General features: G+C 44.4%; 2 protein-coding genes, 1 non-coding gene and 1 pseudogene across 6 annotated transcripts; 1 reads left to right on the forward strand and 3 right to left on the reverse strand.

Moving 5' to 3' along the window:
• Positions 1-3,991, forward strand: LOC125592309. Its single transcript, XM_048767115.1, has one exon. The coding sequence runs from the start codon at positions 1-3 to the stop codon at positions 3,679-3,681; it is 3,681 nt and encodes a 1,226-aa protein (XP_048623072.1). The 3' UTR covers positions 3,682-3,991.
• Positions 3,992-4,604: 613 nt separating this feature from the next.
• On the reverse strand, positions 4,605-8,169 carry LOC125592310. Of its 4 annotated transcripts, none has more exons than XM_048767119.1 (4): positions 7,449-8,169; positions 6,391-6,564; positions 5,744-6,315; positions 4,605-5,662 (listed from the first exon to the last, which is right to left on the reverse strand). In XM_048767119.1, exons 3-4 carry the CDS (start codon positions 6,236-6,238, stop codon positions 4,844-4,846), a joined length of 1,314 nt encoding a protein of 437 aa, XP_048623076.1. In that variant the 5' UTR covers positions 6,239-6,315; positions 6,391-6,564; positions 7,449-8,169; the 3' UTR covers positions 4,605-4,843. The 4 variants fall into 4 exon arrangements, with proteins under 4 accessions (XP_048623076.1, XP_048623075.1, XP_048623074.1 ...); XM_048767118.1 differs by lacking the exon at positions 7,449-8,169 and having other exon boundaries at positions 4,605-4,935; positions 5,023-5,662; positions 6,391-7,331; XM_048767117.1 differs by lacking the exon at positions 7,449-8,169 and having other exon boundaries at positions 4,605-4,941; positions 5,023-5,662; positions 6,391-7,331.
• Positions 8,170-9,227: 1,058 nt separating this feature from the next.
• Positions 9,228-11,505, reverse strand: LOC125592311 (annotated as a pseudogene).
• A 3,222-nt stretch (positions 11,506-14,727) lies between these two features.
• LOC125593683 lies at positions 14,728-14,834 on the reverse strand. The gene has a single exon (XR_007329583.1). It is a non-coding gene; the product is annotated as a small nucleolar RNA R71 (small nucleolar RNA).
• Positions 14,835-27,854: the final 13,020 nt, after the last annotated feature.

Genomic DNA, 27,854 nt, shown 5'->3' on the forward strand with positions numbered 1-27,854 from the left:
ATGCAACGAAATATCCGAGGTCCCCCTAAGAACCTCACCGAAAAAGTTAGCATCGACGACTCAAATCCTGAGAAACAGGTGAGCATCGGATCCGAGCTACCTCTCGAAACCAAAAAGGAGCTCGTCGAATTCCTAAAACAGAATATCAAAACCTTTGCATGGACCACCAGCGACATGAAAGGCATAGATGCAAATGTCACCACTCATAAGCTCAATGTAGACCCTACTTTTAAACCGATCAAACAGAAACGTCGTAAGCTAGGTCTAGAAAAAGCCCAAGCTGTCAACGACGAGGTCGATCGACTAACAAAGGCCGGGTCCATCCGAGAGGTACAATACCCCGATTGGCTAGCTAACCCAGTGGTAGTAAAAAAGAAGAATGGGAAATGGAGAATCTGTGTAGACTTCACCGATTTAAACAAAGCCTGTCCTAAGGACAGCTTCCCGTTACCTCATATCGATCGTTTGGTCGAAGCAACGGCTGGACACCAGCTCTTGTCCTTTATGGATGCCTTTTCAGGATATAACCAGATTATGATGGATCCTGAGGATCAAGAGAAAACCGCATTCATAACTGAACGAGGAACCTATTGTTACAAGGTCATGCCGTTTGGTTTGAAAAACGCGGGAGCTACCTATCAAAGGTTAGTAAATAAAATGTTCGCTGGACAACTCGGAAAAACCATGGAAGTCTACATCGACGACATGTTAGTCAAATCCTCAAAGGGGGAGGACCACATCTCCCATCTAAGAGAATGTTTCGAAATCCTCAACAAATACGACATGAAGCTAAACCCAGCTAAGTGTACCTTCGGAGTACCTTCCGGCGAATTCCTAGGTTACCTCGTAACCGAAAGAGGCATCGAAGCCAACCCGAAACAAATAGCGACATTCCTGGAAATGCCATCACCTAAAACGACCAGAGAGGTACAAAGATTGACCGGACGGATCGCAGCACTAAATCGATTCATCTCCAGGTCCACCGATAAATGCCTTCCATTCTATAAACTTCTGAAAAATAATAAGAAGTTCTTATGGGATGAAAAGTGCGAAGAAGCCTTCAAACAGCTGAAGGCTTACCTCTCGGAACCTCCGATACTATCCAAACCTGTAGTAGGAGAACCACTGTACCTGTACCTCGCCGTGTCGGCAGCTGCAGTCAGCGGAGTGCTAGTACGAGAGGAACAAAACGAACAGAGACCTGTCTATTATACTAGCAAAAGCTTAATAGACGCCGAGACGAGATATCCCACCATGGAAAAACTAGCCCTAGCAGTCGTGACAGCTGCCAGGAAGCTGCGACCTTATTTCCAATCGCACTCGATCATCGTAATGACCTCACAACCATTACGGACGATTCTGCATAGCCCTAGCCAATCCGGACGATTAGCAAAATGGGCTATAGAGCTCAGCGAGTACGACATCGAGTACAGACCCCGAGCAGCAGCAAAAGCTCAGGTCCTCGCCGATTTCGTTATTGAGCTAGCATCCGAACATCTAGACCAGGAAACAGAGGTTCCGAAATGGAGCCTATACGTGGACGGAGCCTCGTCAAGGCAAGGCTCCGGTGTCGGTTTAAGACTAACCTCCTCAGCCGGAGAAACCATCGAACAATCCTATAGACTTGGATTTAACGCTTCCAACAACGAGGCCGAGTACGAAGCACTAATCGCTGGATTAAAGCTCGCCCTGAGCCTCGGAATTCGGGAGCTAAACGCCTACAGCGACTCGCAGCTGGTAGCTAGCCAGTTTCACGGGGAATACGAAACAAGGGACGAAAGAATGGGGGCATACCTCGAGGTCGTCCTAAACCTCACAAAGCAGTTTGACAAGTTCGAGCTAACGAGGATCCCACGAGGGGAGAACTCCTCAGCAGACGCGCTCGCCGCATTAGCTTCCACATCCGACCCTCTCGTAAAACGAATTATACCCGTGGAAGGAATCGAGAAGCCAAGTATCGACATAGCTACCAAGGCTGAGATGGATAGCAAACCAAAGGAAAAAATAGAGGATAACAGCCTCCCGACGGTAGCTACCCAAGTTTTCACGACATTCTGGTTCCCGAAAACTAGAACACGCAGCTTTAGAAAGCACACCTCCAGGAAAGCAACCCAGAACCCGGAAAACAACGACAAAAGTGAAGGTACTCACCGAAGTTCAGACTCCCTAGAGCCTAACTCTACGAGTACCTCCGGGGGCACCATCCAGACCTCGGAGCCACTTGTCTATAAAGTCCAAACAAGAAGCCGCACCGCTCTTAAAAACGCATCTAGGAACGCTACACAAACCACAGGGGATAACGAGGAAATTGGAGATATTCCTCAGAACCCAGAACCTACTCCAACGAATATCTCCGGGGGCACCACGGCACCAGGTCCCGAACAGGAATCTCCCTCCTCTCTTCACAACAAAGTTGTAGGGAGAGAAGACTGGAGAATACCGATCATGGATTACATCCTAGAGGGAAAAATTCCACCCAACAAGTGGGAGGCTCGAAAACTCAAAGCTTTAGCAGCAAGATACTGTATAATCGAGTCAGCCCTCCACAAACGAAGTGTCTCCGGACCTTACCTAAAATGCGTTCACGGCCTAGTAGCTATGAAACTCATGAAGGAAATGCACGACGGTTCCTGTGGAAACCATTCCGGAGGCAGAGCCTTAGCCATCCGAATAAAAAGACAAGGCTACTTCTGGCCTACCATTATCGCAGATTGTGAGGTCTACTCCTCATCGTGCGACAAATGCCAAAGGCATGCACCGATCATACACCAACCAGCGGAAAAGCTGTCTAACATATCAGCTCCCTACCCATTCATGAGGTGGTCTATGGACATTATAGGTCCATTAGTACCTTCAGGGAAAGGAAAGAAGTTACTAAACCTCCTGGTCCTAACCGACTACTTCACGAAATGGATTGAAGCTGAAGCTTTCCAACAAATAAACAGATTCGAGGTCGAAGGATTTGTTTGGAAAAACATCGTATGCAGGCATGGCGTCCCATACGAAATCGTAACCGACAATGGAGGACAGTTCATATCCCACGACTTCAAAAGTTTCTGCGATAAATGGAACATCCGCCTCACCTTCTCATCACCTCGGCGACCTCAAGGGAACGGACAGGCGGAGGCTGCCAACAAATCAGTTTTAGCAAACCTCAAGAAACGCCTAGGAGCCCAAAAGGAGCTTTGGTCGGAAAAACTACCCGAAGTACTATGGGCCTGCCGAACCACCCCACGAAAAGCTACAGAGGAAACTCCCTTCTCCTTAGCTTATGGGATGGAAGCTGTCGTCCCAGCAGAAACCACCGCAGGTAGCCTCAGACGGGAGCTCTGCACCTCAAATCCCGCAGCTAATAACCAGCTCCTGATGGATAGCCTCGACTTGATCGAGGAAAGACGAGACCAAGCCTTGCTTCGCATTCAAAATTATCAGCAAGCAATGGCACGACACTACAATTCCAAAGTAAGGCCCCGACAGTTCGCCGTAGGGGACCTAGTGCTTAGGAAAGTGTTCGAAGGAACAAAGGAACCGGGAGCTGGAAAGTTAGGAACCAACTGGGAAGGACCCTACCGAATTATCCACATAGTACGACCCGGAGTTTACAAACTCCAGAAGGTACGAACCGGGGTACCTGAAATCCGATCGTGGAATGCCACGAACCTCAAAAGATACTATCATTAGGTACCTAAAACCCCTGAACTACGTTTGGCTTGATCCCTTGACTGGGTACGTAGGCAACTCCGTCATGAGTGCAGCCCCAACCTCTTCTCACCAACCTCCTCACCTAAGCCAAAGGGGCAGGTGTTACCAAGAACACTTAGCCTAAAAATAGTTACTGTGTAAATAATCTGAATCATGTATTCTCTGATATCTGATATTAATAAAACGATTGATTCAGTTTCATAAACATCAAAGGTCTTAAAACCCTCCAAGAAAATTTAGGTCCCCCTAAATCGGGACCTAAGCTCAACAATCTCGAATACATTCAGGTCCCTAAAACCTGAACCTAAGGTCTTAAAATCCTTAATACACCCAAAGGTCTTAAAATCCTTAATACACCCAAAGGTCTTAAAATCCTTAACATAAACCAAGGTCTTAAAATCCTTAAAATCCTTAACATAAACTAAGGTCTTAAAATCCTTAACAATCAGCAAGGTCCTAAAATCCTTAACATAAACTAAGGTCTCAAAATCCTTAACAATCAACAAGGTCCTAAAATCCTTGACAATCAAAATCCTTAACAATCAACCAGGTCCTAAAATCCTAATCAAAACCAAAAGGTCTTGAAACCCTTATCAAAATCGAAAGGTCTTAAAATCCTAAAGAATCAGGAAAATCCCGAAATTCCTCAATTCCATCCGTTAAACTTCAAAGGCCTCGAAGTCCTTCGAATTAACTCAGGTCCCTATGAATCTAAATCCAGGTTCCTACGAACCTGAACAACCAGGTCCCAGAACCTTTCGAATCGGACTCAGGTCCCCGAGCTAAAATCAAGAACTTCTCTTTAAGGTTATCACGACCGAATATCCATTAAGCTAAATGCTTATCATAAATAAAGACTAAAGGTCCTAATCCGACTCAACGATGACGGCACACAACTCATCTGAGATTCGCAATCACTATGATTAAATGAAACGAGGTTAAGTTCAAAAACTTAAAACAGAAATAATAGCCACGATTTAAACATAAGAAAGGGTTTAAAAACCTCCCCAGGCTATTGAAATCCAGCAAGCGTTAAGGTTTAAAGGCCTCCTCAGGCACTAAGTCACAAAACATAACGAAACAAAGCCCTTAGGCCGAAGTCTTAAAAACACAAAACATAAAGTTAAAAGAGCCGTAGCTCTCAATCTTCCTTCTCTTCCTGAATCGGATCACCAGCACCGGCAGGAACTCCCTCATCGACCACATTGCCGTCACCTCCTATTGCTGCCTCGACTGGAGCTAAGTCAGGAGCCATCAAACCCAAATTAGAGCCATACTCCCCAGAAAAGGATGGATTAAACATGTTAATCTCGAAAGTACCTGAACTCTCCGAGATCTGGGGAAGAGGAAGCTTGCTGACCGAGAAGTCAGAGACTTGAGCCTTCTCATACGCAGTTGTCGCTTCTGGTAATAAGGCCACCAATTGGTTGTACTCCTCTTCAACGCTTTGGATCTTGTTGTTCAGCATATCCTTCAAGAGGTCGGCATTAGCTTGGAGCTCCTGAGCGTACACCAAAGCGTCGACCTCATCTTTCTTCCTAGCAAACTTCTCCTTAACACAGACCAGGATCTTGCCGTAAGCTTCGGCGACTTCTTTCTTCCCTTCCCTGACAGCCAGCTTGACTTCAGCTTCCTTGTTCTTCTGGCTATCCCGGGATGAGGCAATGAGCTCACGTACTTGATGCTCAGCTATCTTTCGAGCAGCCTCTAAATCATTGATCCTCCTGCTCTTCACCTGGATATCGAGCTTTTGACTCTCGATCTCTCCTTGCTGAGCATCGGCCTTCGAGCCTAGCCTCGTCACTTCGGCTTCGAGTTCAGAAATTCGAACCCGGGCTTGGTCAAGATCGGTTTTGGCTGCCTTAACCATCTCGGTAACCTCAGCAAGTTCACCAGCATTGGGGGCAGCACACAGAGCATTCTCAAACCTGAGCTGGGCCCTGTTAACAGCCCCAGCCAACTGCAATAAATCCAAAGAAAATATATATATATATCATCGTCTCCAAAGAATGTAAACAAATAACAGATAGAGATCACGTACCTGACCCATACAGTGGGCAATATCGAGATACTCATCTCGGTTAGTCAGGTCCTTGAGCGCTGGAAGGGGACATCCCACGCTCTTCAGGTGCCTCATTATCGCAGCTAGGCCCCAAGAGTCATCCAGGATCGACCCAGGCTTCGAATGGGTAAAGCTCCACCCAACAGTCCCTCCTCTAGAGGACGAGGAAGAAGAACGGATGGAAGCTCCGCCCTGATCGATCCTGGGCCTCTTGTGTCTCGACGGCTCGATCTCAGAGGTACCCTTCGGAGCCTGGTAGTCAGCCTCCGGCACCTGGACCTCAGGGAGAGGAGCAGCATCCTGAGCTACAACCTCAGTTGGAGTAGTCTCGACAACAGGTTTGGATCCTCCGTCGTCCAAAACTTCCTTCATTGAGATAAGGAACGATCCTCCTTGGTTCCTGTCGCTTCCACGAGAAGCACTGGCAGCTTTAGAGGGGTTACCCCTAGAACGGAATGACGGTCGCAGAGTCATGTCACCTGGCTGAGACTTTTCAGTTCCCGAAGCACTAGCACCAGTTGAGATCGATACAACCGAATCGCCTGCCGAAACTGGAACAATGGAAATCCTTAAGTTTAAAAACTTCAAAGCGATAAAATCATTGAAAAGGTTCGACAAGAACTCACTCTCAAGGTTCTCAGCAGGAATGGGATCTTGGAAAGAGGCGTTGTAGGTATCTGGGAATCTGGCTGCACTTATTCGAGAAGTGGTGTAGGCCACCCAGGTACAGGGACTCTGTTGCAACTTGCGGTATAGAGCCCTGGTGAGCTTGGTAGAGAGCTTCGGGGGATCTTCGATTTCTGCAAGTAAATCAGAGCAAAAGGTTACTCGGCCATAAATGAATAAAACAAAAAAAATATCCCTAGAATTCCTAACCAGATGGATTAGTCCAAGTGACCCTAAGGTTCCGACCCACAGGAACCGTCGAAGGATCAACTTTAACGTAAAAATACTTCTTCCTCCAGTCATCATCACTACTAGAGAATCTGAAGATAACATGATTGGGACGACTAGGGAGGTAGTAGGTCCCGGTACCACCCTCCTTAGAGGCGCTTTCCTTCAGGGAAAAGAGGCTCATAAGTTCGGTAAGACCGACGCTAACCCCCTCCTCTTTGGACCTAGTGATAAAGCCGTTTATCACCCGGATAACCGAGGGACAGAGTTGGGAAAGGGCTAACTGATAATGATCTAGTAGATCAAGCAGTAGGGTCGGAAGAGGAAATCTCAAGTGAGACTTGGAGATGTACTTCTCATGGCAACAGAACCAACCCTCCGGAGCGGTCTCGGGGGTTTCGTCAGAATTACAGGCACGGCCAAGCTCCTTTTGGGCGAGAGCTTGAACCATGAGGTTAACCACGTCTTGATTTTTCAGCAACGAAGGCGAGTGAGGACTGCTCCCACTAGAATCGTCTTTCTTCTTCCGTTTAGAAACTCTGGTCGCGATTGCCTCCCTGGCTGTCTTTTTCCCCTTCCTCATCTTGGCTCCGATTTCTTGCTTAACTTTCAGTAGTTTAGCTCCAGAAGCAGAGGGAGGCATCCCGGATTCCCCGGAACCTTCTTTCGGATGATCCATAGTATGGGAAGGTTAAGGAGAAAATCGATTGCAAGGTTTGGGAGAGAATTTGCAGAGAAAAGTAACGAGGAAGATAAAAAAATCGCAGTAAAATAAAGAGAGAGAAGTTACCTTGAAAACCGAACGGAGGCGTGGAGAAAGTGGAAGGCTAGCAGTTAATGTTCACCGCTTTATATCCCATCACCTCTCGAGATTCGGAAAAGTCATTTCAAACCCTCTCCATCTGAACCATAGATTCTGCCAAACGTAATAAAGACCGTTAGATCGAGTAAGCTGAATCTAAATAGGATAAGAACTAATCATTATCTTAACGAAAAGATAAGATCGATAGCTAGATTCTAGCTTCCGAGACAAAGGATTTTATTCGGAAGCTGGGGGCAACTGTTGGACCCGAATATGACCCTCAGGTGAGGTACCGATAAGCGTGAGCTAGCATGTGGGTTGCGATAAGCCCATCATAACAAAGGGAGCTGAAAGCCGAGCTGACGACTGGACCTGGGAGACATCATAGCAGAGGTCACGACAGAAAGTGAGCTAACACCTTAAGAGACTCGGTCAAGAGGAGCCTAAAGCGAGCTCCGTAATTGAAGCCAAATATCTAGGAGAACAGTTGAAGGGTTGCCAACGAAACCTAGACTATATAAAGATGGAGAAGATAAAAGACAAAGGGGATCTCTTTTCCATATATCAACTTTTGTACTAGATTAAAAGCATTACGTATTCTTTAGCAATCATCTCAAGATACATTCCTTTGTATTCATCATCTTTCAACTCATCAATAAAATCATATTCATTCTTCAAGTTTATTTACGGGATTCAGCCCACGATTCTCATTCATCTCTCTTGACCTAACCTAAATCTAAGAAGTGAAACCTTGTCTCTCACAAACTTGACAGTAGCAAGGATTCATTTTTAGTGTATCAATCTCATACCAATGTTCGTAAACGGATCGGGAGTGATGTTGTGGTGACAACAAGCTATCTGATCAACCGAATTCCTACCAAGGTGCTGTAGAATAAATCTCCTTATAAAGTGATGAACCAAATCAGACTTTCCGTTCCACCACCTTAGAGTGTTTGGATGCGTTTTCTTTATGTTGATACCATGAGAGCAAGGGAACAAACTAGTAGCAAAAAGCATGAAGTGTATGTTCATTGGGTACTCCTATACACAAAAAGGACACCAATGTTACAACCCTGAAACAAGAAGAGTGGTTGTATCAAGAGATGCAAAGTTCATGGAAGGAAAAATGTTTTATGATTAGAATAATTGAGTTGAATTCATGGATCTGTCACAAGCATCAGACTGTGCCAATAACCTGAGGATAATTATGGAAAGTCTTGGTATCAGTTTACCAAAGGAGAAGGAGCTTTAACGCACGAGTTGTCGATCAACGTACCTTCTAGGGAGCTTTAACGCACGAGTTTGACGTGTTCACTAGGTTTAACTAAACCAGATTCTGCTTGTTTCTAGCAAACAATCTAAACTAATTCAGACAGAGAACCAAGTTTTCGCTTGCGCCCTAATATCTTATAGGCAAGGTCCTAGTTAGCTACTCTAGAACACAAGCATTGAGAACAGTTTAATTGATGGATATCCTAATACTTAGAAATTCTATATTTTGTGCTAATCCCTCATGAATATCTGAACCCTAAATCTAACAAGGAGAACTACTCATACATAGCTAAGCAATTCATCACAAAAAAATATGAAAACTGCATAAATAAAATAGAGTAAGAAAACTTGGAGTTCCAATCACAAATCTCTGAAAGAGTTCTTGGATCTTCTCTCCAAACCTAAGACTCTAAGTATTTTGCTGTGAAAAGTATGAAAGCGTGTATTGCCTAGAACAATAGCAGAGCACATAAATATTAGGTTAAAACTCGCCAGGGGTAATCTGGTAATTCTTGTGGGACTTGGGCTTAAAGTCGGCTTGAAACAATCAGAACTTTGCTCGTTTCGCCGTCGATCGACAACACAGGATGTGTGTCGATCGATTATCATCCTCGATCATCGATCGCTAGGCTGGTCGATGGTCAGCTACAAGTCTTTATTATTTTATCTCTAAAATGCACCAAAATCACTAAGGGAAGTGAATGAGGGAAAATATAAACAAGGGAAGTGATTTGGATGAGTATACCCATTGACGAAACAGATACTTTAGGGTTTATAAGTAACCCACAAAGCACAATCATGATCTCGTAGCACCACCACTCGGGACAAACTGCAACACAACTGGGTACCGCGAGACCAAGCAGCTTCTTCCATTCTCTCACACTCTATTCATACGACTCCTCTGAGACCTTCTCATCTTTACTTAGCTTTTCTTCGAAGAAAGCTATGTAGATGAAGAGAAATATGACAAGGTTGAAATTTGACAGAGCACCACTCAAAGCAATACCTTTGATCTCAAAGAGGTATGACACTAGGAGGAATGTAACCGGAAAGTGGAGAACACTCGCAATCCCTGTGCATACGGATAAAGGTATAGTCTTTGACTGTGTCCTGAAATAAGCTCTTAATGGGTGTAAGAAAGATTGAGCAAGGAGATCTGGAACAGAGTAAAGCAGAAAGGTGTGAGCTATGGATGCGAGCTCCTCGTCCTGTTTTAACAATTTCAGAATCCTCTCGGTGTTTATCCATAGAAGAAAAACAGGGAGAGTTGTGACAAGGAGTAGGATGATTCCTCGACGGATTGTTGCCCGGAAGAGTTTATAGTTTGTTGCACCAATTGCTTGTGAGCAAATTGAGTCTACACCCATGGTTAAACCGGAGAAGAACGAGTAAGCGGTGATGTTGGCAAATGCAAGTGCGACGGAGCCGCCTGCAAGAGTGGGGCCACCAAGACCGGCCAGGAATAGATATGAAGGAGCGAACGTAAAGGAGAACATTTGTGATGATCAATGGGTAAGCGATTCTTAAAATGGAGATTGCTTCTATTGCAAAGAGGGAGAGAAGAGCAAATAAATTTTTAAGTAAATGTAGTTTCTCGTGAAGAGAGATATTTGGGAGAAATGGTACTGTAACTTCATCGTTGAAACGATTTGATTGAGACATTCTTTCTCTTTTATGTTAGATAGAAGCAAGAGGGGATGAAAAAGTATGGTTAAGCATTGGCTTTATATAGTGAAATTAGTCATTGGAAGTTCTAACATTATTTTGTTCCAAATTTGGCCATATATTTTCCTTACTTTTAATCAACAATTATCATAAAATCAATATGTACAAATGTGTATATATATACGTGTTGACTATATAATAAAGTTGTACACGCGCTTTCGATTCTCTTTCAATTCATAATGACATGTGGTAAACATTCATACGAATAGTAGATTTTCATCTCTAAATTTTAATTTTTTAAGGATATACTTTCTTTCTTTGCTTCTAATTTTCTCCTCTGGGTTGAACCTCCTACAATGTATGTTGTTTGATTTCGTATACACGTTTCATTAACAAGATTCGAATCCAATATACACAATTTTATGTGGCTTGAATCAATACATTGAAATGTGGGCCCTTTTTCAAAGATATAGTAGATTTTTATCTATAATTGCTAAATCTTTTGAGGACATAATCTTAATTTTTTTTCATCTTCGATTTTTATTTATCCAATATATTCTACTTAAATATGTAAACACATGTAACTACTTGTAAAAGGGACCATTTGTGATGACCAATGGGAAAGAGATTCTTGCGATTAAGATTACTTTATTTGTGAAAAAGGAGAGAAGAGGAAAGTAATTTTTAAGTAAATTTAGTTTCTCATGAAGAAAGAATCTTGGAAGAAAGATTATTGTAACTTCGTCTTTGACATGATTTATTTGAGATATTATTTCTTTGTTAATGTTAGATAAGTAAGAGAAAAGGATTTTTGGGTGTGAAGAAGCTTAGTTAATGTTATAGAAGGATTTAGTATATAAATCCAGTCTGATATAGGCCCAATCGCAATGGGCTAAATTTACAGTTTTCACTTGATCATCAGCAAAGCCTAGCTATTCTTACCTAAAAAGAGTACTTCACAGCTCGAGGAAGCGAGCTCCAGGTCTAATAAAATAATAACTAAGATCCGTTACTTTGCGGTCAAACGGTTACACAACATACCAAGATCTTTGGCGCAAGACACGTCACATGCACCTTAGATACACGGCGTAGTTGGAGTGATCCAAAGGATTCATCTCTTATAATAACAAAGTCTAGTATTAAGCTCTAATTTTAGGCCTTCCCTGGCAATCGGGATCGGGGTTCTTGAATTTCAAGAAGGTGTAATTGACAAAGGGCCAAAGAGTTTATTCGAGGACTTAGGTCAATTATGCATGTGTTTTGGCATTGAGGCTACAGATGTAGTATAAAAATATTTGCAATTTAGGTTTTATCATACAATTAGTGTTTCGCATAATCCTTCCTTTAGCCTTATGAAAATTGTTTTCATATAAGTTTGTTTCAGTCACAAAAGCTGTTCTGAGAGGCTTTAGTTGAACATAGCTGAAGTCATCACCTAGGAAGACGAAGCCTAAGAGGCTCGACACCGAATTTATTGGAAACAAGTTACATGATAGTGATTTGCTCGGTCGTAATAGAGAGAACCGTGAGGCCTACTCTTCTCTCATGAGTGAATCCAATTGTGGAGAAATGTGGAACAAGTCAATGTCAAATGATGGTCCCACAGCTTGAGTGAGATTGAGCTACTAATCAAAGCTGCAAAAGCCATCATCTCCTCTAAGAAGTAAGGTGCTCATTCTCTTATTTATAAGTCAATTACAATAGATTCAGAGGCTAGTCATGACATGATTAGTGACAAGAATCTAATTAATGATGTTACACCTGTTCTTGGGAATGTTATAATCAAATGGATATAAGGTGAAGAACGAAGGAATTGAGAATCTTAGGCTTGCATCCAAACTATTCTTAGTGAGGAAAGCCATGATTGACCTGAATTGTCAGGTGGTTTTTAGACCCCGTGACGTTGAGTTTGAAAAAATACAGACAGGAAAGGTGATTGGAGAAGGAAACAGCCTTTTTACGTCACCCACACTCTCGTCCATTAGAACTCATGATGCCAGATATGATGCCCTTTAACCACTTGGAATGTGAAGTAGGCATCTTAGGAAAACATTACAAATCTGTCTTCCCTACATCGATAACCATCTATGAGAAGTGATTTGACTTAGATTAGTCTGATGTTTGGAGATCTCCATGTGTGTCTAGAGATAACTACAAGTACTTTGTCACTTTTATATATGAGAAGGCAAAGTATACTTGGCTGGCATCACTGCCTTTTAAGGATTGTTTTTTACATGCTTTCATGAACTTCCAATCTTATGTCACTAACTTCAAATGCTAATGTGAAGGTACTTAGGCCAGATAATGGAAGTGAATAAACTAGTCACACATTCAAGAATCACTTAGAAAATTTGGGTATAGTTCACAAAACAATTTATCCTTATACACCTCAGCAGAATGGAGTGGTTGAAAGAAATAAGAGGCATCTCTGATATATGGTGTTTTTAATACCATTATATGTTTTCTTTGAGTTAATTCTCAGTCCTAATTCATGCTTATTTGATATCATTCCAGGTTTGGAGCAGGTGAAAGAGTAAGGAAGAGAGTGCCATGAAGGAAGAAGTCATTTTGGAATATCTAACGCAAAACAACTAGTCGGATCAATCTGAAGGTTGTTCCCAGAAAGAGCAAGCGACTGACTGTTCCCGACTATTAAGGAAACCTCCAAGATTTCAGGGGTTTGCCCTAGATTTTCTCTCCTTTCTCAGCTGCCGGCGCCTCCATATAAAAAGCCTATGCTATCATTTCTAATTCCTTACGCGACTTTTACAAGAGACCTAGAACTATTTTGGATTTAGAAACTTGTAAGGGAGAAGGCTTCATCTCTCATTTTCACGAGAAGATCATCCTGAACCCTTGTCTTTCTACTTTATTTTATATGCAGTATTATTCAGAAATCATGTCTGTGTCATCTTGCTTTATGATTGAGTAGTCGGCTAAGCTTGCTTAGGGTTTAGGGTGTCAATCGCATGAGCTAAACGCAAATAAGTGATTATAACTGTTCTTCATTCATATTGTTCTTACTGCTTGCATTGAATTGATCACTTAATGTTCGATCTCTAGTTTAATCACCTAGCTAACCGGTTAGGAGATAAATTGATATATATTGAAGGAGATTCATATCCCTAATCAGCGAGAGTATATATTAGGGTATTAAGTGAATTAATCAGATCTGATCCCTAAGACTTGCTATCGCGTCTTGTTCCAAGTGAGAGCTTAGGACTCAATACCGATCAGCAAAGGGAACAAGTCCGCGATAGTGGATTGTTCTAGCCGAGTGATCCGAGTTCTAGACTGCACCTCATTGCACTTGAATAGTTGTTTGGTTCCGCATTGACACCCGATGAACAACCCTAAGCCGGCTTTCATTTAAATCGAATTTGAATCTCTAGGTATTCTAGTTACTTGCGTCACCATTGATTTTAAAACCCCACTTGTTTCCCAACTTAATATTGAACTCATAAGAGTAAAGAGTAAAGAGTAAACTGGTCTTCTGGATTGAATCTCAAATATTACAATTACCACTGTTAACTTGACAGTAGCAAGGATTCATTTTTAGTGTATCAAATTTTGGCGCCGTTGCGACAGGGACCAGAATTTTACCTTTATTTTTTGGTTTAATATTTAGTCTGAGATATCTAACTTGCTTTTAATTCTTTGTTGGAACAGATGATCCAAGTGCATGACCAGTAGACATACTCGGAGCAACGCACAAGGACCACTACATTAACTGACCAACGACAAACTCGCAAGATAAAACAGACAGAATCGTCAACAGCCGAGAACAACCGACACCAACATGGGTGATCACGGCAATCAGGATGACCTCACTGCTGCACTGGCAATCATTCAACAACAAATGTAGACTCAGCAACAACAGATGTTGCAGATGTAGCAGACCATCCTAAATCAGCAACAAGCTGCTCAAGAAGCAGCTGAGAACGCCGCGCGAGAAGAGCGTGGTGCTCCTATTGGGGAGCGGAACCTTCCGCGGAACTTCGCTACTAACCGCTCCCCCATCAACCCTCCTCCTTGCACTTGGCATGACTATGAGATCAAACCTGCACTGATAAGTCTGGTACAGAAGAGCACGTTCAGTGGTCTCACTACTGACATCCCGATGGACCATATCGAAGCCTTTGAGAAAATCTACAATTTCTCTCGCTCTAATGGAGTGCCACCAGATTATGTCAAATGCACGCTGTTCCCATTCTCTCTTGAAGGGAAAGCTTCTCGCTGGCTCCAATCTCTGCCGACCGGTTCTCTTACCTCATGGGACAAGGTCCGATCAGCGTTCCTGAGCCACTTCTACAGGAAGTCTAAAACCGCGGCTCTACGGCACAGGATCTCCAATTTCAAGCAGAAGTCTGATGAACCTTTTCATGAAGCTTGGTAGAGGTACAAGGAGTACCAGAGAGAGTGGCCGCACCATGGGTTTGACGATGACTATATATTGGAGGTGTTCTATGATGGAGTGAGCTATGAGTTTCGAAACACCTTTGATTCTTCGAGTAATGGAGACTTCATGGCTCAAACCACACCTGGTGCGTTCGAGCTGATTGAGAACATGGCTTCAAGTTCACTAAACAAGAACAAGGAGCATGACACTCGAAGAGTGTGAACAGCATAGATGATCTCGCTGCAAAGGTGGACCAACTGCTTAAGGGAAACCAAAGCCAAGTGTTCATAATGGAAGAAACAGCTCCTGAGAAGAGTGCTGGTGACCTGGTGTTTGATGCTGAAATATCAGGAGATGAGCAGCAAGAGGTGAGCTACGTGAATGGGCAAGGATGGCAGCTCAAAAACTACCACCCAAACCCTAACGTGAGGAACAACCCACAATTTTTCTGGCCTAAGCAAGACAAACCAGCTGATCCTGCACAAAGTAACCAAGGTCAGTATGCCGGGTATCAAAAGAACTACCAACCCCAGAACTATGTTCTAAGCTAACCGCAGAACAATCCACCTCAGATGCAGAAACACCAGAACACTCAGCCAGCTACCTCCGCTCCTATCGCTGTTACGCAAGATGAGACAAAAGCTATGTTGCAGCAGCTGCTCCATGGACAACAGCTCCAAGGGAACGCTCTAAACCAGTTTACTACCGAGATCAATACCAGAATAAACCATATGTTCAGCGATTTGAGCACCAAGTACGACAATGTCATGAGTCATATGAGACAGATGGACATTCAGATTGCTCAGACTGCTGAGAGCGTCAAGAGGCAACAAGGTACTCAACCTGGGAAAACCGACAAAAACCCTAAGGAGTGCAATGCGGTTGAGTTGGGAAGTAGAAAGCAACTGTCTGAGCCGGTAAAGAAGAGGTTCACTGCGGCTGAGAAGGGGAAGCAGAAAGAGTCAGAACAACCACCAGCCGATACCCCGACAGCTGAGAAGGAGAGGGAACCAACAGTTGGAACCAATTCGCCAGGACCAGAACAACCAGCTGAGGCTGTCCGCCCGATCCCAGAGCCTGTTCCTGCTCGCGAATAAAATCCTAAAGTCCCTTACCCTTTTCCAGCAAAGGCTACTCGTAAGGACCGAGAGGAGATGAAGTGCAGAAAGATGCTGGAGGACCTAACCGTCCGACTCCCCTTGATGGATGCGATCCAGATGATGCCCTCCATGCGCAGCTTTATGAAGGGATTGATCTCAGGAAAAATATCAGAGGAGAGCGAATTAATGACTGTGTCTAAGGAGTGCAGCGCCGTGCTTCAGAACAGGCAGATAAAGAAGCGAGGAGACCCAGGCAAATTCGTCCTCTCTATCCAGATTGGGAAGACAATTTTCTCATGCTCCTTGGTTGATCTGGGATCCAGCGTAAACCTCATGCCCTACTCTGTAGCACGACGTCTGGGATACACGCATTTCAAACCAACTAAGATGTCCTTGGTGTTCGCGGATAGATCAGTTAAGTCCCCGGTTAGTATTCTAGAGGATCTCCAAGTAAAAGTTGGGAACACCTCTGTTCCAGCAGACCTCGTAGTTCTACAGCTGGAAGAGGAATCCAAAGATCCTCTCATCTTAGGAAGACCATTCCTATGTACTGTTGGAGCCATCATTGATGTACGGCAAGGGAAGATTGATCTCAATCTGGGGGACATAGTCATGCAGTTCGAGATGGATGAGCTGCTGAAGAAGCCGATGCTGGATGGACAGACCTTCGAGGTGGATGAAGGGATTGATCCGCTGCAACCTCACGACGGGATGATCGAGGAGATTCTTATAGAAGATCCACTTGAGCTTGCACTAGTAAGAGGTGAGTCCGAAAAGAGTGTCGAGAACATTGACGCAGACGGGTATTCTAAGATGCTTGACTCCAGAAGGAGTATGGGAAGAATGGTGGCGAGTCTAAGTCTGGGGGAAGAAAGCAGCAAGGACGAGAACACTCCAACTGGAGCGACCCCTTTACCGAACTCGCTTGTTCCGCCGAACCTACCTGGTGATCCCTAGAGCAAGTTGAAGGCTCCCAAGGTTGAGCTAAAACCCCTTCCCAAGGGGCTCGTGTACGCTTTCTTAGGTCCGAATTCCACTTACCCAGTCATTGTGAACGCTGAACTCAATAATGTGGAAACTACATTGCTTTTATGTTAGCTTAGGAAGTATCGTAAGGCATTAGGATATTCACTAGCTGACATACCTGGCATCTCAACTAATTTATGCATGCATATAATACACCTAGAAGATGAATCAATGACTTCTTTTGAACATCTGAGGAGCTTAAACCCGAATCTAAAAGATGTTGTTAAGAAAGAGATAATGAAACTTCTTGAAGCGGGTGTGATCTATGACATATCTGATAGTAAGTGGGTTAGCCCTGTTCATGTAGTACCTAAGAAAGGTGGGATCACTGTTATCACAAATGAAAAAGAATGAATTGATCTCTACTAGAATAGTGACAGGACATCGCATGTGCATTGATTTCAGAAAATTAAATGCAGCCACTAGAAATGATCACTTTCCACTTCCCTTCATTGATCAAATGCTTGAGAGATTGGCCAACCACCCATATTACTGCTTTTTAGATGGTTATTCAGGTTTCTTTCAGATCCCTATCCATCCGGACGATCAGGAGAAGACGACATTCACATGCCCATACGGAACGTACACATACAGCAGAATGCCATTAGGCCTGTGCAATGCGCCAACAACATTTCAGCGCTGCATGATGTCGATCTTTACTGACCTGATTGAAGACATTATGGAGGTTTTCATGGACGATATCAGTGTCTATGGAAGCTCCTTTAGTGTCTGTTTGTCAAACTTGTGCAGGGAACTCAAAAGGTGTGAGGAGAAACATCTGGTGCTCAATTGGGAGAAGTGCCACTTCATGGTCAGAGATGGGATTGTTCTAAGGCATAAGATCTCCGAGAACGGCATTGAGGTAGATAAGACAAAGGTCGAAGTGATGATGAGCTTGCAGCCACCAACAACTGTGAAAGCTATCAGAAGCTTCTTGGTTCACGCAGGGTTTTACAGGAGGTTCATTCAGGATTTCTCAAAAATAGCGAGACAACTCACCAGACTGCTCTGCAAGGAGATCAAGTTTGATTTCGACAGGGAGTGCTTAGCTGCGTTCCATACGATCAAAGGAGCTCCAGTCAGCGCACCTGTTGTACAACCGCCAGACTGGAATCTCCCTTTTGAGATCATGACTGATGCTAGCGATTTTGCAGTTGGAGCAGTCCTTGGGCAGCGCAAGGATAAGAAACTTCATGTGCAAGCAAAACCATGGATGAAGCTCAATGCAGATACGCTACGACTGAGAAGGAACTCCTGGCTATTGTTTTTGCATTCGAGAAGTTCAGATCCTACCTGGTGGGATCAAAGGTGATTGTGCACATAGACCATGCTGCTCTTAAGTACTTGCTCACAAAGAAGGATGCAAAACCGAGGTTGTTGAGGTGGATTCTTCTTCTCCAAGAATTTGATCTCGAGATAAAAGACAAAAAGGGAGTCGAGAATGGGGTTGCAGACCACTTGTCCAGAATGAAGATTGAGGACGACACATCTCTTGATGAAGAACACACAGTGGAACACGTCAACACGATTGGTCTGCGCTTCGCGGAACAACCCCTGAGCATAACATCCGATTGTTCTCGCGTACCGGAACAACCAGTAGCCGCGATCCAAAAGTAGTACTCTCACCTCCCCTGGATTGCTGAGATTGCGAACTTCCTAGCTGCTGAAAAGGAACAACTTAAGTTCACTGGAAACAAGAAGAGGAAATTCTGAAGAGAGGCGAGGTAGTATGTTTGGGATGAACCGTACTTGTACAAACATTGCAAGGATGGCATATTCAGAAGGTGTGTTCCAGAGGCAGATATTCCAGGGATTCTACATCATTGCCATCGTTCCTCCTATGCAGGGCACTTCGCCACATTCAAAACGGTTTCCAAAATCCTCCAAGCAGGTTTCTAGTGGCCAACTATGTTCAGAGATGCTCACGCCTACATAGCTCGATGCGATGCATGCCAGCGACTTGGGTACATCAACAAAAGGAATGAAATGCCTTAGAATTACATTTTAGAAGTTGAGGTGTTCGACTGTTGGGGAGTCGACTTCATGGGACCATTCCCTCCGTCCTTCAAGAACGAGTACATCCTGGTCGCCGTTGACTATGTCTCCAAGTGGGTAGAAGCAGTGGTGAGTCCCACTAATGATGCAAAAGTGGTGATTAAGATGTTCAGCTCCATCATCTTTCCGAGATTTGGGGTGCCTAGAGTTGTCATTAGCGATGGCGGAACACACTACATCAACAAGGCATTTCAGGGCCTGTTGAAGAAGAATGGGGTGAAACACAAGGTGGATACCGATTATCACCCCCAGACGAGTGGACAGGTTGTAAGTTTCCAACAGGGAAGTCAAGAACATTCTTCTGAAAACTGTCAATACCTCGCACAAAGACTGGTCGTTTAAGCTGGACAATGCTCTCTGGGCCTACAAAACAGCCTACAAAACGTCGCTAGGGACCACCCCCTATCACCTGGTCTACGGTAAGGCTTGTCATCTTCCTGTCGAGCTTGAATACAAGGCTGCATGGGCGGTCAAGTTACTGAATTTCGACATCAAGCCAGCAACTGAGAGGTGCATGATCCATGTCCATGAGCTGGAAGAGATAAGACACCTTGCCTATGAGAGTTCCAAAACTTATAAGGAGAAGACCAAAGCCTACCATGACAAGCGAATCATTGCCAGACGTTTCGAACCAAACGATAAGGTCTTGCTCTTCAACTCCAGACTTAGGTTGTTCCCAGGCAAGCTGAAATCTAGATGGTCCGGACCCTTCACCATTAAGGAAGTCCACCCTTACGGAGATGTTATGTTGTTGGACAGAAAGGGAGACGAGTTCGCGTCAATGGTCAGTGCATCAAGCATTACCTTGCTGACTCCACAATCGCAGAGGGTGAAGAAATTCCCCTAAGCGATCCCCCATCAGCCTGATCGGCTGAACCAAGTCAAGCTAATGACTTTAACTAAGCGCTTGGTGGGAGGCAATCCACTGGTGAGTGTATATATTGTTTTCTATAGTCTATTTTATTTCTTTTCAGATTTAGTTTGCATGTCAAAAAAAAAAAAAAACCGAACACTTCAGTCAGAACAACCGAAGGATTGTTCTTCTGGTGGAACAACCCATCGCCTGTTCCAGGTAAGTGTTCCGGACCCAAAAACAATAAAAAAAAATAAAAAAAAAAGAGAGAGATAATGGAGAGCGGTTAGGGTTTCGTCTATTTAAGGACCCACCCTTCCACTTTCCCCTTTCACTCAGCCATACACTCCTCCTTCTCTTGCGATTTTGAAGCCATCACCAAAACTTAAATTCTCACTCTTTTTAAGTGATTCTTGCTTCTAATCCAATTGGATTTTCGAGTTCTTTCTGTTTTTGCAGTCCATTTGCTCCGATTATCACGGTAAGAGGCTCGGCAATCAAAATACAATCGCGATTTCGGTTTGAAAAGCTTACCCTTCTAAACCGCTTTGATAGTTCGATTCTTGTTAGAAATAGCTTGATCCGAAATTCCCTTTTGCTGTTAGGGTTGATTTTAGAAGTTGAACTTTTGTCTCTTAGCCCTAGAGAATCGCGGTTTCATTTCCCCTTTGTTTGAGCAAGTTCTGATTTAGACAAAATGTTGCATCTTGATATACATTGCTCATATGAATTGTGATTGTGAAAAGTTGAAATGGTCTGGTTTGGCGAGTTGATGTTCAGGTTTGTTGAAGACGGGTTGCTTAGAAGGGAAAATGAATAGTTCCTAAAAGAGGATTAGTTTGATTCCTTTTCTTCTTTGCAACCGAGGATGGAACTAATGAAAAACTTTTGTTTGCCTTGCAGATGCCTCCACGCACCAAGCAATCGGCCAATAGAAAAAAAGAAGACGAACAACACGCCCCCACAACGAGCAAAACAACCAACCTCCGCCTCTTACCCATGGCCGCGAGAACAGGAGGACGAGCCAATCAATCTCGATGATCCTATGCTTTTAGATTTCAATTGCGAAGGGTGGGACAAGGAGACAGCTAGTCGGTACAACACTCTCCTCAAGGCCGAGATACTACCTACCCATTTTTGCCACGCCGAGACTCTCGTTGAGCTCGGTATCGACGAGGATGTGTTCGAGACGCTGCAAGCGATGGGGATCGCTCCCCTTTGTTACGCTACGCATGAGCTCTACCCTGACCTTGTCCGCCAAGTGCTCGCCACTGCCACCATCAGCTATGAGGACTTCTCTACTCCTTCCTACGCCAACTGCTCCTTTTCATTCTTGGCCGATGGGGAGTATTGCTCAGTGTCCCTCGACAAACTCAACGAAATCTATGAGATCGCGAATGAGCCAAGAGGGGTAGCAGTGGCGAAAAAGTTCGCCCCATCAAACACCTTCTGGGACTTCATCGCGAATGGGAACTTCACACCTGGCAAAGCCTACCAGTCGCAGATCAGGAACCCGGCAATTAGAATAATTGTAAAGATCATTTCAAACCTCCTGTTCGCCAAGGATCAGACTTCCAAAGTGAGAAACGGGGAGCTGCAAACTCTGTATGCAGGTATTGAGGATGAGATCCGCGCTTCAGGGTCTGGCATTCAAATTCAGAAGGTCAAGACGAACCCAGGCTTTCATTTCATCACCATGCTTTGCGAGAGGAGGCTCTGCCTGATGCACGACACGAACAAGAAGAACAGAAGCGGTAGCTTGCTCACGCCGCTCTTCAAGCATTTCGGCATTGATCTCAGTAAATACAAGGTGAACACGGAGATTCAGTACCTCGACATCAAGTACCTTATGGCGTGCCACATCATGCGAGAAGAGGGTACCTACAGCTTCTTCGACAAGGAGTGTAACGCCCCCGAACCCGTTCTAGGCATAGGTCAAACCACCGGCCAACAATCAAACAAGAACATGACCGACGGGCCGACCGTCTACCAAGGATCGGGAGCGCTACATGACGGGTTAACGGCCGATCCGACCAAGGTCACGAAAAGTACAATTCGTAACTAGGCCAGTCCGCCCGCTAACACGTCCCGTCAGACCAAAGCCTAAGGCTTCTCAACTCGTACCCCAATCTGACGTTGTGTTAGCTTGGACAAGCTAATATCAGAAACAACAAGGCATTTACACAAAACATCGCTTTATTTATCTTACATAATATCTGGTTTTCAACACACAAAATATTACACAAGTAGTGGCATGCCAAGAAAGCGAAAATACATACTTATAGTCTGAAAGCGTCTTAAGCAAAAAGATGCAAATCTACACCAGCCAGCCTAGCCTCCCGCGACCTCTACAAGCTCGCTACTGGTCACCTGAAACAACAACGAGTGAGGAGTGAGTAATCTAGCATTACTCAGCGAGTTACATTCCCCAACTAACAAATACAACCCCTCGCTATCCCACCCCAAACAATCTAAAGCGAGAAGTTCACCTAACAACACATTCAATAAAAATAAGCAATTCAGAAATACGCAGCGGTAACGATAGCAAGATAACTAGCATTATGCTAATTACAAGCTCATCACCAAACTCAACTCGACCTTAAACCAGGGTTCAATAACCTGAACACGATATAATATATATAACAAACTCGGGCCTGGTGACGTTATGTTCCTCTTCACTCTTGGCAATATCCTATCTTCCTACTACGAAGGTCAGAAGAAGGACTTCAACCGACCGCGGCCCACAGTCCTTCGGGTCAACCGCGCGACAGCCCACAGTCCTCGTCGGTCACTGCCATTTACACACACCGTCGTGTAATCACTCAGCCATAGCCATGCCCCGTCTATCTGAGTCTTCCCGATCCAGCAAATAAGGGGTTTCCTGACCCGCGGGTACAGGTCTGAAGGAACTAACTCACCCCAATATGCCTAGCATTGTTGGTTACACAAATGATGTTGGCCAATATATGATGAATACTAAACCCGGTAAAATAACACAAGTTCCTAGTATTAATCGCAATTAACACAACCAATCATATTCCAGAATATCTAACTATCCACAACTTAGCGATATCATCTAAGCATTCCGCATCGCTAACTAACCATCAAACTAACCATTAGCATGCTACTACCGGTTTCTCAAACAATAACAGCATGCATCAACTCAATCAACATAACCTCAATGATTCAAACCGTCCAGTTACCCCCTCCATCCCCTCCAACACCCTTACCCCCCTTGACAACAACTTACAATCCTCCCAACCCACAGTAAAGTACCGTGGCTTGACTACCACCTATTTACTTGACACTTCTACACTAACTAACCCCCAGGTTGGTCCCAAAAAACTCCACACACGATACAACTACACCCACCTTCTCACAAATCCATACATCGACCGATTTTATTTTTGAACCGCCTCCACCAATTACACCACGTTCTTTAAATTAATTCTACTATTTAAACCTACCATCAGGACACTTCCTTACCCGACTTTAACCACACTTTAACCAACACACAACCCCCAGCTACAACGTGACAAATACCTACACTATAACCTACTACTCACCACCCGAGCACAACCCCGTGCACTACATTACCACAACACTGATGTACTGCACACATATACCAAAACTCACTCACCTTTTGGCTTCTCGCCTCAACCATCCCACTATGATATTTTACTACGAACCAGAAATCCACCCAATAACACACTCCACTTTAACTAACACCGCAGAACTTTTTCGAACCCTTAATACAAACGATTTGCCATTAGACCCCCAACGGTACACATTTTTACCCCGACCGCCCTTTTTTACCACTTACACCACGCTAACCCATCGACACACTTTTATTACCTTTTGCGGCACTGACACCACACTTACAACCTGCTCTCCCTTTACCTAACTTAAACACCCCGTACCACCAAATACCGGCTCAAACTTCCACTTACACTTCAAACCGGAGGTGCGCAATCTCAAACCAAAGTCACAACTTAAACGCCACCGAGTCCACCAACGAAACACTGACCAACAACCTCATATATCCGATCCATCAACACCCAACGTGGAGACCCCATCCCAAGACAACCCACGCTCAAACCTCCGACCACATCAACCACCACAAACTAACCCGGCAATACACTCTAAACCCTATCCATATCTAACGAACACTGTCTGACTTTAAACCTCAAACCCCACTTCCCTTTATCAACACCTCTTACCCTCGCTTCCTTCCACGACATTTTACCCCCTTGTTTTTACCACTTTACCTTACCCCCACAACCCCTACCCGAAACACACTTACACATACTGTATTACTCAACACCTTTCTTTACCATTACCATACTTTTTACTCGGCCATAACCCAATACACCCACACAATGCACACATTTACCCTATACACGCCCCGAACTCACAACCAACTCCTACCACCGAAAAAACACTAATAAACAATCCACGACCAAACCCCCGACCCTCACCAACAACAAACACAGATCCATACCTAAACACCACCGGACTTTTAAAACCACCACACCTACCCGCCCGTTACACCTTACATTACCAACCACCGAAAACTTTTACCACACACCAGACTTTTACACACTCTTTACACAAAACCCACATTTTACAAACTTACCCCCTACTACACTTTACATTACTACTCTTTACCTACTTACCACCTACCCTTACGCACCTTTTACAACCCTTTTACACCAACCTACCTATACTTACCACCGACGCCCTCTTAAAAATCCACCTGACCAACAACCCACACCCGCCCTTTACCTACCTCCAATTACTCCCGACCTTACACCACCGAAACATACCCCACCTCCTCTACATACCACCATAAAACACCAATTTTCAAAACAAAACCACCGATCACACAAACATAACACTCTCAAAACACCACGGTTACCCAACCCCCCCAACACAACCACTTTTACCTTTACCAAAACACACATAATTACACTACCCCCCTTTACAAGTTTCACCTAACCTAACACCCCCACTACCACCCACCCCCCTTACTTAGCCTCACCCCTTCACTCAAACAACATACTAACTCAAACACGACCAGCAAAAACTAAAACTCTAACATTCAAACAAACTTCACTAACCGTTAACACCTACATTCCTCCCACCAGCACCTTACACCGCCACTACAACCCCCCTTACTTTACCCACCTCACCCACCCCCACCTTTTACAAACTAATCAAACTAGTCACAACACATAACCCCAAACAACCCAAGGCTTATTCAAACAATACACCAGAAACCCGTTTACCTTACCTGCCTTACCCCCGTGGTTACCCTTAGCCCCAACGCCCTAACCCACCATTAATACCACCACGACAATCCACGCCATATGCCAATTAACACTCAACCCACCAACACCACATTTAGCATAACCAGCTAACCACACTACCCACTATCCAGAATCCCTAACATCCACCTTCGCTATTCAAACAACCTAACTATAACAACTACCACAAGCATGAAACACTAACATAATAACAAAAACTCAATCAACACCTCAATTATTCAAACCGTTACTCAGTTAGACCCGGCTCCTGCCATGATCCAACTTCCAAGTAACGGGACCCTGCATGAAAACAACTCAGCAATCAATCGATTATAACACAGTTTTTGGTTGACCGTGGCCTTGACCCCAAACCCGACTTCTGCGATCCGAACCCTTTCTCGACCTTCTCAAGTAGACCCACGTCCAGACTGGTCTTGAACTGGTCTCCACTAGAACTGATCTCTCTTCACTTGAACAGAACCTTCTCCAGGTGCTGACTCAAAATCGGCAGAGTAACTGTTCTCGAAAACTTCCTAAATCTAAATCGAAACTCTCGAAAACTATCGAAACTCGATCTTTCTTCTTTGCTTTCTCTCTCACGTTTTGAACTGAATTTCAAGTGTTCTGAATGTGTTCAAATGAGATGGGGTCGTGGCTATTTATAGGAAACAGCAACCAATCAGGAACAAGCCGTGTGGCAGCCCGTGGTCGCTTCGCATGGCTCCGGACGCATGCGCGGCGACACCTCGTGCTCCACATGGCTGGCTGCATGTCTCAGTCTCAAGCAGGATGACACACTCACGTCCATATGGCCAGCTGCATGACTGAAGTGCATGCAGGTCGACACACCATCTCACACATGGCTGGCCGCATGCTTCGGTTGCATGCATCGCAACACCTCGTGCTTGGCCGTTCCACCTCGTGCTCCACATGTCTACTTGCATGTACAGGTTGCATGTACTGCAACACCTCCTGCTTCCCTTGACACACACACTGACAGGAGCTTGCCACCACTTCCTGAACACACATCTAGCCACCTCGAGCTTCTCGGTCAATTGTCCGATATCGGCCTTCCAGTGAATTTTTCATCCCGTGATCACTCCCAATATTTTTCGACGCCCGTTCTGATGATCTGATTATTTTTAATAAGCTCCAAATGAATCCTGACTTGATGGAAAATATTTCCCGAGTTTCCGGCTTCTTCGAAAAATTCCATAATACCGAAATTAGGGTTTTTCGCCCAATTTCCGGTCTTCCTGTTGTGCTTCCAAAAGTGTCATGCTTCAAACGTCCTTTGAGTAAATATACCACATTGTCTAACCATTGTCTAGTGGGATACTTGACTCATGGTTCAGACAAAAACAATTGATCGTCCGCGACTCGACCACCCAAAAGATACTCGACCATTCTCTTTTTTTTTTTTTTTTTTAATGGTTTTCTACATTCTCCCCCCCCCCTTAACAGAATTCGTCCTCGAATTCTAAGGTTCTGAGGGGCCTCCTTCTTCCATCACAGCATCCTCTCGAAAAAACTCAGGGTGATCGATTTTAAATCGCTCTTCATCTTCCCAAGTAACATGAATCCTGTTTTGTCTTCCCCAGAAAACTTGTACTTGAGCAATCTCACGATTCTTCAGCTTCCGAATACGCCGTTCTCCCAATCTGATTGGTCCTTCCGGATACGTAAGGTTTGTCCTCAACTCCTCTAGTCTCTCAGGTTCAACTGTACTTGGATCCCTTATATGTTTCCGACGCATGGAAACATGAAATACAGGATGTAGACGCATATCCTCTGGCAGATCCAAACGGTAAGCTACCTCACCAACTTTCCCGATGATCTTGTACGGACCAATGAACCTGACCGCAAGTTTCCCGACCTTGCCAAATCTGTCCTTCCCTTTCTGTGCAGTAACTTTCAAATAGACCCAATCTCCTATCTCAAAAGTTACCTCTCTTCTTGACTGGTCTGCGTACTTCTTCTGACGGTCCTGAGCCTTCTTCATGTTGGCCTGAATCGTCTCTAGCTTAATCATGGTCTCCTGAACGATAGGTGACCCAAACATTCTTCTTTCGCCCACTTCCGTCCAGCACTTAGGCGTTTTGCATGGCCTTCCGTATAACGCTTCATAAGGTGACATCCCTATGCTCGAATGATGACTGTTGTTATATGAGAACTCGACCAACGGTAAATGCTTCTCCCAAGTTCCTGCCCAATCGAGAATACACATCCGAAGCATGTCCTCGATGGTCCGAATGGTTCTCTCCGTTTGGCCATCTGTTTCTGGATGGAACACCGTACTTCTGAATAGTTTAGTTCCCAAGGCTTCTTGCAGTGCTTCCCAGAATGATGCCGTGAATCTTGGATCGCGATCTGAGACTATGTCTGAGGGTACTCCATGTAACTTCACGATTTGGTCGATGTACAGCTCGGCCAATACTTCAATTTTATCAGTGTCCCGCATAGGCAACAAGTGTGTAACCTTGGTTAACCTATCCGCAATCACCCATATCGAGTTGTTCGATCTACCTGGAGCAGTGGGTAATCCGTAATGAAATCCATGGAAATCGAGTCCCATTTCCATTGAGGTATCGGAAGACTCTGCAATAATCCTCCTGGAACTTGATGTTCGACCTTGACTTGTTGACAAGTTGCACACTGCGCAACCCATTGCGCTACTGATCTCTTCATGCCCGGCCAATGATAGTATCTTCTTATGTC

Source organism: Brassica napus, chromosome C9 (genome assembly GCF_020379485.1).
Source record: "Brassica napus cultivar Da-Ae chromosome C9, Da-Ae, whole genome shotgun sequence".
NCBI lineage: Eukaryota > Viridiplantae > Streptophyta > Magnoliopsida > Brassicales > Brassicaceae > Brassica > Brassica napus.